We start from the raw sequence: 13,562 nt of genomic DNA on the forward strand, positions 1-13,562 counted from the left end.
TGTGGACCAAATTGTAGCAATCACATAACATAATACATGTCGATGATGTTTTAACATGCTTACTGTTCAAGTGCTCGGGCCACATCCAGAAATCCTGCTGCAGAGGTGTTGTTGCGATCCCATGTCACACTCCTGCAGGGCAAAATGGTGCATGGCACTGAATACAAACCTCCATGTGGAGCCCATTTTATACTACAAAAACAAATGAAATATCCTCTCTACATTTCCTTTTCCTTCACCTGAGCGTGGTGTTGATCTGCAGGGCTTTACTCAGCATCTTGGCTCCGATGTCGTCCATGTTGTTCCCACTCAGGTCCACTTTTCTCAGGCAGGTGTTGCTGCCCAGCGCGTTGACCAGCACGGTGCCCCGAGAGCGCAGGCGCGAGTCGGCCAGGGACAGAGATTGCAGGGCCTGGAGAGGCAGATGGGCAACAATGGAGGGAGAGGCATGTGTGTTAAAGTGTGTGTTTGTGTTGGAGAGAATATAGGAATAACTCAAATCGAGAAAGCATTGAGGGCTGGAAAGAGAGGAGGGGATGGGGAGACGTGAGGATAAAGTGCAGTGGTGAAATGTACTGCGGAGTGATGTGACTGCTCGCCAACATGACTTTACATGCTGTATGAATTAATTATTTACAATATGTCTGTGCAGCGATATAGACCCCGCGCCCGCAAGGGTAACAGAGACAGCAATAATTAATGATACAATGACACGCCTGTCTGGGAATTTTATTGTCTTTATTTCTTCTCACTAGCCAAAATTAGAATGTGTAAATGTTTAGAATTTTGGACAGAAAAATAAGCCTTGGGCTTTAGCCTTTTCCTTTTTCGGTTAATAGTGTGAGTCATGCTGTGTGAAATAGACCGTCATTTATACATTCATTCATTCATCATGAAGCAAAACTTTTTGGTTATCACTCACACATTCCTCCTCCTGCATGAGGTAAACCAGCTTCTGCAGGACTTCATCCAGGACCCTGCAGACAAACAGAGACGATGCTGCGTGAGCGGGCGCGAGTCACTTCCTGCTGCCGGCAGCGAGCTGCCTGCCCGAGGAGCAGCTGCCGCTTATGAAAACAGAAGTTGAATCATAAACGCGTACATTCGAGGTGGCATATGTAGCAACGCACATGGCCCCTTTTTCACACATGCACACACATAGATCGAGGGAAGCAGGACACGGAGCACTGGCAGCACCTGTTTTTGATGTTGAAGTTCTTGCCCAGATAAAGGTGTTTGAGGGAGGGGTGTCTGGAGAGGGCCGGCAGTACTGTCAGCAGGTCTGCATCCAGACCTGTCAAAAAACACACGCACATACACACACATACAGCTCAACATGGCTTGAGTCCACGGCTGGGTTTAAAAAAGTATTACTATTTTTCCTCGTTTAAATCAAGTTTCATTTGAATGATCAAATATTGATTCATCTCAACTCCAGAATGGATTTTTTTCACTGACTGTAGAGTCCAAGAGCTGCACTTCATTGTGAATTCATGATAAATAAAAAAGTAAATTAATGGAACTGCTTTGGGGTCAATTCTTAATGTAACCATTGATACTTTTAGTAATGCAGCAGGATAGAGGCAACCATTTAGAATTGGGGAATCTCTTTTTCTATCAAAGCAAAATTGGTTTTGCAACTGAAACACCCCAAATCAAGATTGAATCGGAAATGTAACTGGAAATGTTATCAAATTGGGACATTGTGAATCTCAATTGAATCAATTCAGGAAATACATGCCAATAACCAGTCCTACTTTGGTTCATTAACAGCCCACTACAACCTGTCCTGCCCGAGGACAGAGGAGTTACGGTAACAGAGTGATGTGTTTCAGCGTGCCACCGTACCGTTGTCTGATATATCCAGAGTGCCGATAGCAGAGACTCTGGGGAAGAGTTCCTGGAATACAGCAGCTCCTGCAGACCGTAGCTGCAGACAGAGAGAAGGGAAAACAAACACATGCACAGGCAGGCATGACTTCCAGTCATTTTAAGTTTAGTCTATGGGGAATTGTTCTATTTTTCTTCAGAGAGGCAGATTTGTGAATTTTTATGTCTTTTATGCAAGCGGTCTGAAGGTTTGTTGTTGAACGCTGAGCTTTGCCTTGCTTGGGATCTGCTCAGTGGTAGGAAAACCATCTGGCCCTATCTTCTCGTCAATGTCCCGTTCAGCGCCCCCGTCGTTTAAATAGCAAATACATCTGCGTCCATCTTTGCACTCTTGGGCGTGCTGGTCTTACAGGGAGGTGTGTTCAGGTGCATTCTGGGCGTATTGCTATCTTGAGGCACGTCTTTTATTGTTATTTTAACAGTGCATTAGTAATGTGCCCACACACTATGCGTGTTACATACACACAGGGAACCAGAGCAGCCCACAAACATGCAAAAGAGTACAAATAAAAATATTAAGGTATCCGCCATCATAATAGCAATGCACCGAGGTTTTTAAAGGGTTTGGGAGATGACACCCTGATTGGTTGATTGCATGTTACGCACCCAAACACAACTATGATGAATGAAAACACCAAGTACAACCCTTTAAGACCAAACGCCCGGACCCTTTTCTCTGCCGTCAAACTAGCAAAAGAGGATTTGGACACGCTCTAAACGCACCTGCACAAGGAGCTTCACGTCGTGCGCTCAGATCAGTAAAATAGGGCCGTTAGGCTACTTGTCACTTGTATTTTACAAGTGACAACTTGTTTTCCGATTGGAAGTTTGATATGATTTAATCAACCCGCTTAGTTATAAAAAGCAACTTCATAAAGATGCAAACTAAAAAGTACGGGGAGTTAAACCAGTCATTTCTCAATAACAAACTATTTTAATTAAAATATAATTTTGATCCTCTTGTGCTATAGGGGGAATTTGATTTTATGCAACACTTCCTGTGCTTCTAAACTAGAGCCCGACCAATAAAGGACACAAATGTTTTTAAAAATCCGATATATATTAAAAAAAAAATATATACGTTTATAAAATATATTTCAAAGCATATGGAATCCCACTTTCTAAAACTGTGAAAAAAGAAATCCAAATTCTGAATGCTGTAGATTGAATTAAACCAATTGCACAAATTATATTTGTGAGATTTCTGCCGTTCAGCTGTAAAGAGGGGCCAATAGTTGTCTGTGTATGTGTGACTGTAGTGTCACTCACAGTGTGGGAACTTTGTGTTTCAGACACTTTTCTGCTCTGAGTCAGTCCTCAGATGTTCACGAAAGCTTTGTGTGACATTGCAGTTTCATTCAGACATTTTAATAATTTCTTTCTACAACTACGAATCTTTTCTACACATTCACATAACCTGAATTGCTCAAGCTTTTGTTTCCACGCGTTTACAAGGGGTGACATACCCCCAGCTTTGAAATGATGTCTGCACATTATTCCACAAGATCACAATCTCATTGACTCTTATTTAACCCTCTGAGGTCTGGTGGCATTTTCACATAACGTCTTTAATTGACCTTTTGCACATAACTGATCCCCATGTGTTTCATGCCAAAATGTTCAGAACAAACTGAGCTTTCCAGTGAGTGACGCCCAAATTTGTTCTAGCGTAATGTGTAAAGAGACGAGTTGGCGCCAAAGCTGAAACGTCAATGTTTGCTTTTTGAAAGTCGTCAAATCTCTTTTGAAAACAAACCTTAAAGGTGTACTATGAGTTCCTGTATGGTTTCAGCGCAATTTAATTTTGGTCTCAAAACGTTGGCGTCTCTGCTTGATCCGCTAGCTGCCTGCCCCCCCCCCCGAATACACTGTGAAATAGCCCGGACTTGAGAAACAGCACAGGGGTTGAAAACGTCAAAGAAACACTCGAGGCACAGGACAGGCACCAAAATACAACAAATCACTCCAGCCAATCACAACAAGATGGTTGGGGTGGGGGTAAGTGACAGTTTTTACAATAGTCCCTGACTCTGCGGACCACTCTTTTTTTTTTCAGTGGCAGAAACAGTAAGCCTGAACGAGCTCCAGGGTAACCGGATGCCAGGACTCTCAGACTGACTGCATGTCTCTCTTGTGAACTTACTGGGATAAGATGAGTTCTTTGTGGTGAATGAAAGGCTCGATCCGTCGCAGTAGGTTTTCGGATCAAATTGAAGCCGTGGGTCTAGTCTACCCAGAAAAAATGTCAACTCTACAGCAACATTTCAAAAAAAATCCCTAGTTCCACAAGAAAACCGGACCTGGCAACCCTGCTCGTCATTCAAGATACTTTTAAAGATAATCCCCCCACTCAAAAAAACTGACCTATCCCTTTAACTTGATCTCCACTGCAGATGTAGAGATGAACTCTTACCTCACAGCCACTGATATCCAGATGTAGATCATTGATATGAGGATTGGAGGTTAACCCTGTTAGCAGAGCCCTGTGGAGACAGGACACATACAAGTGAGTGACAAATCTACGCGATTCACTGTAAAGGAGTTTGGATAAAAGGAAGCAGATCTGGATAGAGAGTACCTCAGAACATCGGGGGGCAGCTTCATAGATGCCAGGCTGACATAAGTGAGGCTAAAGGCCGAGCTGAAGAACTGACGGAACAACGGCAGTGTGTCCTTCACTTTCCTATTGGATTGGGGGGGAAAGATGATAGATGAAAGAGAGGAGATGATAGAGAGTGGGATGGGATGGGACACATATGAGATGAAGTCACACTGTTGACATGCTGGGCAAATATGAGTGCAGAACTGAGCGTAGAGTACTGACACAATGAGAAACAGAGTGACTATCGCTCTGTTGTAAGAGGAGGGGAGCGAGTGGGGTCAAATGAGAGATAGCTTCTGCTTAAATATTCATGAGTCTTATCTATGCAGACTGCGTTGGGAGTTCTGGTTTTAAACTGTGGTAGACACACCCACAGAGAGGAAGCACAATGGGCCGGTGGTCCACACAAAACTCATTTCTCATTAAGCATGAGATGAAGATGATGACAAAAAAGAAAGAAGGTTGGAGAACGGATGACAAGAGAGGAGAGATTAGGCTTTTTAACGTGAAATATGCATGATTTAATCCCAGATTTATATTCGCAGCTGCCATTATTGTTTAGGGAATCTTAAAATTTATGACTAACCTGTGCGAGAGAGAATTTTTGGAAAGATTCAGAAAGGAAAGATCAGCGCAACACCCCCTCAGAAGAGCCCCAAATAGCTGCATGAGACACAGGGTGGAAGCAGTTAATCTGGGCCGAGCAAGGTGCAGAGAGAAATGCATTTCAACGCAAACATGTGTTTCCAGACATAAAATACTCACTGAATCCACGGAGCAGTCTGTGCCCGACAGATCCAAATGGACCAGGCAGTTGGGCTGAGACAAGAAGAGATAGAAATTCTGGAGACAGAAAGAGGAAGAGGTATTAAGCTGGAAAAGTGGCGTATAAATGGAGCAGTGTTTGTTGTTTTTCCAGATGCGTTCTGACCGAGGCGTCCTCCCCCGAGAGGACCCCGGGGTTCTTGCTCAGGTCCAGGTGTAGGAGAGAGTTGGAGTACTCATCGCTGGAGCACAGAGCCTGAGAGAGAGACACCACTCCTGAGGGAGAGAGAGAGAGAGAGAGAGAGAGAGAGAGAGAGAGAGAGGGAGACAGACGGATAAAAGGAAAAAGAGGGAGACAGAAAGAGGAGAGAGGGGAAAGTTGTACAATATTAAAAGATGGAGAACACTCTCCAAACATTTTGAGTCCTTGCATTATTCATCCATATCTGCAGCAGCAGGTATCAGTGCATGTAATGGGAAGCAGCGCATTGTATCTGCCTGCTTCCATGTAATATTTAATATTCTCCACCGGGTGCACGGTAAGATGAGACGGTAGCAGGAGGCATGCTGCCTGCAGGGCAGTACAAAGTCAATATGGAGCTGTAGCAAGGGGCAAAACATGACACAAAGCTCTTCAGGAGGGAGAAACTAACATCTCGGGTTTTGGCGCTCCCTAAATCTTGATCCAACCGGAGCTCAGAGAGCTGCTCAATCATCTGCAGCTTAAAAGCAGGGTTGGTAATGTTAAAAACCTATGGGCCCGGGCCTCAGGGCCCCGTCTTACACCTCCTCATGCCCTCAAGGCTCGGACCGCTGTGGCTGAATAAGCTATGTCAATGTTTACTATAGCTTGTCCTCTCTGTATTCGCAGACTTTTTGTAGCCGCCGATTGCAACTGCAGGGCGCGCGGTTGCAAGTAACCGTGGCAGTGGCAGCTTTTGCTGAGTTTTCTCCTTCATTCTGCAGTAGACTTGCATTAACTCCGTCGGCGATAACGCACATTGAACTTAGGCTCGTACACGGGAGGGGTGGAGTACGCGCTGATGGGCAAGGAGGTATTTCATTGGTTGTTACCAAGTGGACTGACAAGCAGTGATTGGTGGGCGTTTTTACCAGATGACAGCGGCTACAGATGACAGATCTGTTTTGCTCCTTTTTCAGAGCCCATAAGTTATTTATTGCACTAGCATTATTTCAAACAATATATATATATATAAAAAGTGTTTTCTAGAAATAGTTACCAATGCTGCCTTTCACTGAGGGCCTTATCTAACCCAATTCCACCTGATTGTGTTGAGTTTGTTGTTGAATTGTGGCCACATTTTTCTAGACATTTTCTACACCATGGATAGGGACAGCAAGGCAGGGCGGGCCCAAACCTTTGGAGGTGAGCGAGGTCTTGGAGAGGTTGAGAAGACGAAGTCCCTTGCTGAGGCGACACACCTGCTGAATTAGGTTGGACACACCTGCACCGTGCACACAACAGGTATGGAAAAAGAAGTCACAGAAAGAGACTATTTAGCATAGAAGTGGATTTAAAACAAGTGAATATAGTTAACGTATTTAGACAATTAAGGAGAAGTTGGATGTTTCTTTGGACCTTGGTTGTCCAGTGAGTTGTGGGCCAAGTTGAGTGAGTGGATGACCGAAGCAGGGTTCTCTGAAAGAGCAGCTGACATCTTCTGTGGAAAGTCTCTGTAAAGGGTCCATAGTTAAGTACAGACAAACAGATGTTGTGAATACACACAAGCATTTGAAGGGGCACTGATGCCATTATAAATTGCACTTTTATGAAGACTCACAAGGGATATATATTTTTTTAAAAGGGTCCAAATCTGTTACCTTGCAATTCTCTGCAACTGGATTCTCGTAATAGCATGTAGTCTCGCACCTACACCGAGTTATCCTCCTGCTAGAATTAGCACCCAACAGGCCTAAACGGGGCTAGCTTTAAACATGTTTTTAGCCTCTTAACATGTTCAAAATGTCATTACCAGTGCCTAGCCATTTGCAGTTATTCCTTCCAAGTGAACACAGTGAATTTGGCTGCAGTAGGAAATAACAGGAAATAAACAAAGGTCAGTGCACTGGCTGAATTGTCCCAGCTCTTAGGCCTTTCTGTCAGAAGTCAGATTTGCTGGGTTCACTTGGAAGGAATCACTTCAAATAGAAAGGCACTTGCAATGACATTTTGAACATGTTTAGAGGCTAAAAACACGTTTAAAACTTGACCTGTTTAAGCCTGTAACTCTAGCAGGAGAATAACATGGTGTATGCAGATCCGATTGTTTTCATTTGTCTTGCTACTGACAGCACTCCAAATAAAAAAAAAAACAGAGCTACATGTTGAAATCAATCAGAATTCTACTTGAAAGTCAATGTGTGTATTTCCACTGACAGCGGAACAGCTGCGTTCCGACTCCGTCCCTGCTCCGGTGAGCCGCAGCAACTCAGCACATGGCAGATAGTGAGGGACCGGAAGTCGAGCACAGAAACAAATTTAGACATCCGGTTAATTTTCATAATAAAATACACCATGCCCATGGCGCATCGTATCTCCCCGCACTACACGATGGAAATGTCATAATGGGCGTAGACAGGCCTGAAGTCAACAGGTCAGAGGTTTGGTGGTTCTGTTTATAAAAATACATCCTCAGCTGTCAGTTATGGCCACAGCCAATCCGCAAAAATTCCGGACCTGGTGGATGTTGAAGGCCGGCGGAACACGGAGCCGAGTCGCTGCCGTGCCGCAGTTGGTGGTAATCCACAGAAATGCAGATCAAAATTGTTGTTAATCAGACCCTCCTGACTGGTAAATGTCCTTCAAAGTCTCAAGCCCAATGTGAGATTTTTCAGACGACATCATACAGCTGCTTTCAGTTTATTTTTAGATTAAATGGGTGTAAAGTAAAAGAGAAGTGCTGGAGTGATCAAAACTCACGATTTTAACCCAGCATTCTCCAGCGTGATCTCCTCCAGGCTGGAGGATTTGCTGACAGTGTGCAGGACCTGCTCAGTGACCTCTGACCCCTGAAAGGAACAAAGGAAAACATTTAAACATTTTTTTTTTTTTTGATAATCCAGAAATGCGTAACAAAAAAATAAAAGGATTTCTCTACAATTAGTTATTTGTAGTTTTTTATAAGTTCTAACTAAAATAATTTGATAATAATTTGCTTTTTTTGTCACAACAGAACAGAGGAACATCAAAATATATTAAAGTTCTGATATTTTTTTTTTTTTAAATACAAACTTAAGATGGGAAACTTTAAGTCCTGAACAAAAATACCTAAAAACAAAACTATGGAAAAACTATGCAACGCCAACACTCATAACATGGTCGACAGTCCGTTTTTTTTTTTTAAATATTCCTTTATTTAATGATTCTGATCATTTATAATGGCCGATTTTTTTAAAGCGGCCATTAGAAATGCCGATACCGATAGTTCGGGAAAGGCCTAATATCGGCCAATAATATCGGCCCGCCGATATATCTGTCGGGGTCTAGTGTACATGGAACTCTCTACAGCGCGCTCATGGAGCGCCAGGAAAGATTTGATGAATCTTTGAGGGCTGTAGACTTATGCTATAACCTTTACTTCAACTTCCAATTTGTCCCTTGTCCCTTGTTTGGTTTTGTCTGTTTCTGCATGTGTTGTTTTGTCTCCCTCCCTCCCATCTATCCTCTTGTGTTTTTTGGCCCTGGGATGCGTTCCTATGTCTCAGTGTATTGCTTGCAATTGTTTGTTACTGTTTATAATTTCTAAATATGAAAAAATACCACAGCGGAAAGCAGGTTACGTTCATACTTACTATCCGCAGGTCTTTGCAGTACAGTTTAGTGAACCAGGTGTTGTAGGCCATTGATGCAACAATCACCGCCAAATCCCTGGAAAAGATAGAAGAACTGAGGTAAATGATCTCTTTTTATATTATCTTTTATGTCTTAAATTATTCTTGTTTTTAGCTATTTATTGTCTATCTTGTTTTTTGTTTTATCCCGAATGCACCTTCCGTTGTGGCACTCACAATTTCAATATGTGGGTCTCTGTGTAATGACAATAAAGGTTTATCTTTTATATGAGGTACCATATTTTGGAGGTGTTTGAGTGGTCCTCGTTAGTGATGGCCAAATGAAGCTTTTTGAACTAGTGTCTTTATTTTCTGAGCCCACTAGACAGCGCTCTCTGTTCAACAAAGTGTTGAGAATACAATGAATTGCAATGCCTTAGGCCTTTCTCTTAAAACCAAGAGCGCCATCTAGTGGGCTCAGAAAATAAAGACACAGGTTCAAAAAGCTTCATTTGGCCATCCCTACTTCTCGTCCCTCACCTGCTCTCCAGGTGACTGAAGTCCAGCAGGTTAAACTCTCGGCTGTCCTGGGAGTGATAGATGGTGTCCACATCCTAGGAGCAACATTATCCATGAGCGAGTTTGCTGCAGTCCCCCGGCATTTTGAACACAGTGCTGTGCGTAACACTCAAAAGCACTCACAGCAACACAGACACAGTCCCACAGCTCTTACCCACTGCACTTCCTCCTTGCAGCTGATGCCATTATAGTCGCACAGAGCGGCGTATGTCTCCGAGAAGCCTCCTGAGAGAGGCAGGCGGGGGGAAAAAGAAACGACAGAGCGAGAGGGAAAGAGAAGAAAATGGATCTGAGATGATGTGAACAGCTGCTTCCTTCAGAGAGAATAAGAGAGAAAGGGGAGCAAAATGCACACAGTAACATTTGTCTAAATTATTATTTATGTGCACGTTTAAAAGAACATCTGGGAGAGCATTGTGAAGTGTGTGAGCCAACATCCTCTCGTCTTGAGGCTGCCAAGTGGTGTGCATGCGCTTCTATCTATCTGTGTGTGTGTGTGTGTGTGATGATAATGTCTATTTTACCACAGGCCCTTTGGGTTTCCACTGACGTCTCTGAGCTGGGTGAATATTTCCTGCTGCCCTCAGAAAGGTCACTGTCTGAATGACAGATGGAAGGGCTGCAAAGATAAAAGAAACTAATTTATAAATTTATAAATTTAACATTAGATAATTTCAAAAAATAAAGGTCTTTTTTTTTTATACTTTCCGAAAACAGTCTGTAATTTATGCTGATGTTCTTTCTTGTGAGAGAGAGAGAGACACTTACGCAAAAATGGAGTTGTTGAATATTCGAGACAGAGCCAAATTAATATGGCTGACCACATGATTGAGGTTTTCGCGTGACTCAAACCTCAGGGAGTAGCTGGTCTTGTCAGTGTCGATAATAACCTGCACAGAAAATGAAAATCATAATGCTGGAGAGGGGGGTTGAATGTGATTTTTCACTTCATGGAAAAGCAATTACTAATTTTTGATTTGGAACCCCCACTTGACTAAATTATTATAAATTTTTCTTTACAAGACTCCCTCTCGAAATACCTCCAAATATAGTAATAAACTTGTTTGTTTCCCCATTAATGTGAATGGAACACTCATTTTCACAATAGCCACTAATGCACACATTGAAAAGCAGAATTAAAAGTATAGTTACCCTAAAATTGTGATTATTTGAGCAACTTGTGTTTCTCATGACTAATATAATGGTTGTGTTAGCTAGTTTAGTGTTGTGGTAAACATTTTAATTTAATTTTAATCTGTTTATTGATCCCCAATGGGGAAATTACAATTAATTAATTAATTAATTATCTCCCAACAGTGGGAAGATTGTTGTCCTCTGCATATGGTAACAAGCACCTTTATGACCTGTGATGCACACTAAAGCTATCATGTCTGACTACTACTTTTTTTTCATAATTAAAAGTTCAAAATTATAAGACTTTCCCATGATCCACCAAAAAAAAAACAGACTATCTTATGAATAAATGATAAAAAATCATTTCCATACAGTCTCTACCATAGAATGTTAATATGAATGGACAAAGTAAATGGTTTGGAAAAGTGCTGCAAATGCGGAAGGACCTTAAACCTGTATTTTATCTGAAATCCAGCAGGGGGAGACTCCTTAAACCTGTATTTTATCTGAAATCCAGCAGGGGGAGACTCCTTAAACCTGCGTTCTTTCTGAAATCTAGCCGGGGGAGACTCCTTAAACCTGCATTCTATCTAAACTCCAGCAGGGAGAGACTCCTTAAACCTGTATTTTATCTGCGATCCAGCAGGGGGAGACTCCTTAAACCTGTATTTTATCTGCGATCCAGCAGGGGGAGACTCCTTAAACCTGCTTTCTATCTAAAATCCAGCAGCGTAAGCAGCGTTGCCAGCTCTCAGCTAACATCACAACAGTCTGTGGCTCCTCCCTCACTCCTCCCTCTTGTCTAAAATTCTCACATTCAAAACCCGAATGTGGCTGCGCCCGTTAACGTCAAACTCAACGACTCATATCAGATCTCCAAAAAACAATGGGTGACATCAGACATGTTGTGTCCATTATTATTTACAGTCTATGGTCACTACGCAGTTTATCTTGTTGCTATCACAGTCAACAGAAGAGAAGAAGTAAATATGAGGCCATTGGCTGTCACTGTAGCGGTTTGGATAAAGGTTTTAAATGCTTTTTGTCATTCCTTGAAGGCCAAGGTGATGTAATAACTGCATTATATAACCGTACAGACAACCAAGTGGAGCTTAGTGCAGACAGAGTTTGGTAATGTTCAAACTCACCTGGTGCTCAGGGTGGGAATTCAAAGCTCGAATCTCCAAGAAGTTGAACGTGGTTTCTACCTGTTGTTACAGAAACAGTCGGTAAAGAAAGAAAACGCTTCATACTGTACATTAAGCTGCAGAAAGAAAGCAGGTAACAAGTACCTTAGCGGGAATCTTTGGTGCCAGGAAATAGAGACGCCATGTTGCAAGGACCTTAAAAAAAAAGAAATAAATAAAGCAAATTGAATCAAAGTTACGGAAAGGTACACTGCACAGTCACACTCCCTGTGGGGAGAAAATAGTCCCGGGAGTTTCCATGGTAATGACGAGCGGGAAATGAAGAGTCCTTTGTGTATTTATTTATTGATCCAGCTAAAAGCTCCCTGTGTCAGAGACACAGTGTCTAACATTAATAGATTGACATGCCGGCTGAGAGATGACGGCATGTTGCGATGTTTTAATCGCACTCTCGCAAATACGAGATGTCATTTCATTAGTGTTACATTACTTCTGCTGTAGGCAAACATGACAGTGGCTCATATATTAAATCTGAGACAATCAGTGTGACTTTGGACTCAACGGGCAATCGTTTCTGGTCATACCCAGATCTTTAATTTGAGAAAATAAATGAAAGAACCACCCATTTTTAGTAGTAAATCATCTCTTCTTCCACATTTCCAGTCATGGAATCTGTTCCAGAAATAGAAATGCCGGTCATGCTGGGTCAGGATACCAAATTAGCATTTTTCTCCACTACCTCTGCTATTTTGCCGTCTGCAGTCTGTAGTGCCTGGAATAATTTGTATTGCTTTGCAAAGTTGATGGGAGTTTTGACATTTTGGGCAATTTGAAAGCAAACTTATGCGTAGCTTATTTGTGTATCTCCTTCTGATGGAGCGCAGCAGCATTTCTGTGCCTGTACCCTATTCTCGGCATGGATGCATTTGTGTCACGCAGCTGTTGGATAAATCGGGTTCTGCAACTGATTCTTGCTCATGAGCAGCAATTTCTTCCTTTTGTTTTGCAGGCACACCCTAAAAACAACAGTCAGTGTCTCTCTGCTTCAAAGCAAACAAAGAGCAGAGTGATTCTTTGGCATTTTGCTGCTCTCCACCAGCCCTACTGCCCTCTGCTCTTTTCCCTCCTCCTCTTCTGCTTTGTCGCTTCCAATAATTTACTCCATTCTCTACGATGGCCCTGCTAAAACACTACCTCAGGATAACCCATGTGCCTCTCCCCAATGAAAAACAGATAATTAAATTAGCTCTACTACTTTACTGTTGTGTTTTTCGGAGAGAGGAGCTTGACACCGGCCTTTCAGAACCACACACTGACAGCGTCGTACACCCACGCAGCAAGCGATGTGTCAGGAATGTAGTCACTCAAAATGTGCATGCGAGATGGAGAGAGAGAGAGATGGAGAGAGAAAGGGAGAGAGAGGGAGAGAGAGAGAGTGATCTGTGTTTCACTTCAAAGAGTGTCTGAGGGAGTTGATTAAGAAGACCAGATTGTATCACATTACGGTGATGAGTCAGGATTACGGGTTAGTTAAGAGAGAGCGTACGAGTAAATCATGCTGATGAAGCAGGAGAAGCAGGAGAGACAGAGAAAAAGAGAGAGAGAGAGAGAGAGAGAGAGAGAGAGAGAGAGAGAGAGAGAGAGAGAGAGAG

General features: G+C 42.6%; 1 protein-coding gene across 2 annotated transcripts in view; it reads right to left on the reverse strand.

The window, feature by feature from the left end:
- The window catches only part of LOC117950138 (capping protein, Arp2/3 and myosin-I linker protein 3-like), a 37,767-nt gene that overhangs the window by 17,932 nt on the left and 6,273 nt on the right, over positions 1-13,562 (reverse strand). For both annotated transcript variants that reach the window (XM_034880886.1, XM_034880885.1), the window contains exons 3-22: positions 12,055-12,105; positions 11,911-11,970; positions 10,397-10,518; positions 10,153-10,247; positions 9,783-9,853; positions 9,590-9,663; positions 9,071-9,146; positions 8,199-8,287; positions 6,858-6,952; positions 6,637-6,723; positions 5,424-5,533; positions 5,258-5,335; positions 5,079-5,155; positions 4,469-4,573; positions 4,304-4,373; positions 1,849-1,930; positions 1,198-1,294; positions 923-977; positions 240-412; positions 64-132 (exon numbers count right to left, since the gene is read on the reverse strand). In XM_034880886.1, coding sequence (XP_034736777.1) covers positions 64-132; positions 240-412; positions 923-977; positions 1,198-1,294; positions 1,849-1,930; positions 4,304-4,373; positions 4,469-4,573; positions 5,079-5,155; positions 5,258-5,335; positions 5,424-5,533; positions 6,637-6,723; positions 6,858-6,952; positions 8,199-8,287; positions 9,071-9,146; positions 9,590-9,663; positions 9,783-9,853; positions 10,153-10,247; positions 10,397-10,518; positions 11,911-11,970; positions 12,055-12,105 — 1,736 coding nt within the window. The remainder of the gene's footprint in view (positions 1-63; positions 133-239; positions 413-922; positions 978-1,197; positions 1,295-1,848; positions 1,931-4,303; positions 4,374-4,468; positions 4,574-5,078; positions 5,156-5,257; positions 5,336-5,423; positions 5,534-6,636; positions 6,724-6,857; positions 6,953-8,198; positions 8,288-9,070; positions 9,147-9,589; positions 9,664-9,782; positions 9,854-10,152; positions 10,248-10,396; positions 10,519-11,910; positions 11,971-12,054; positions 12,106-13,562) is intronic.

This window comes from Etheostoma cragini, chromosome 9 (genome assembly GCF_013103735.1).
Source record: "Etheostoma cragini isolate CJK2018 chromosome 9, CSU_Ecrag_1.0, whole genome shotgun sequence".
Classification (NCBI taxonomy): Eukaryota; Metazoa; Chordata; class Actinopteri; order Perciformes; family Percidae; genus Etheostoma; species Etheostoma cragini.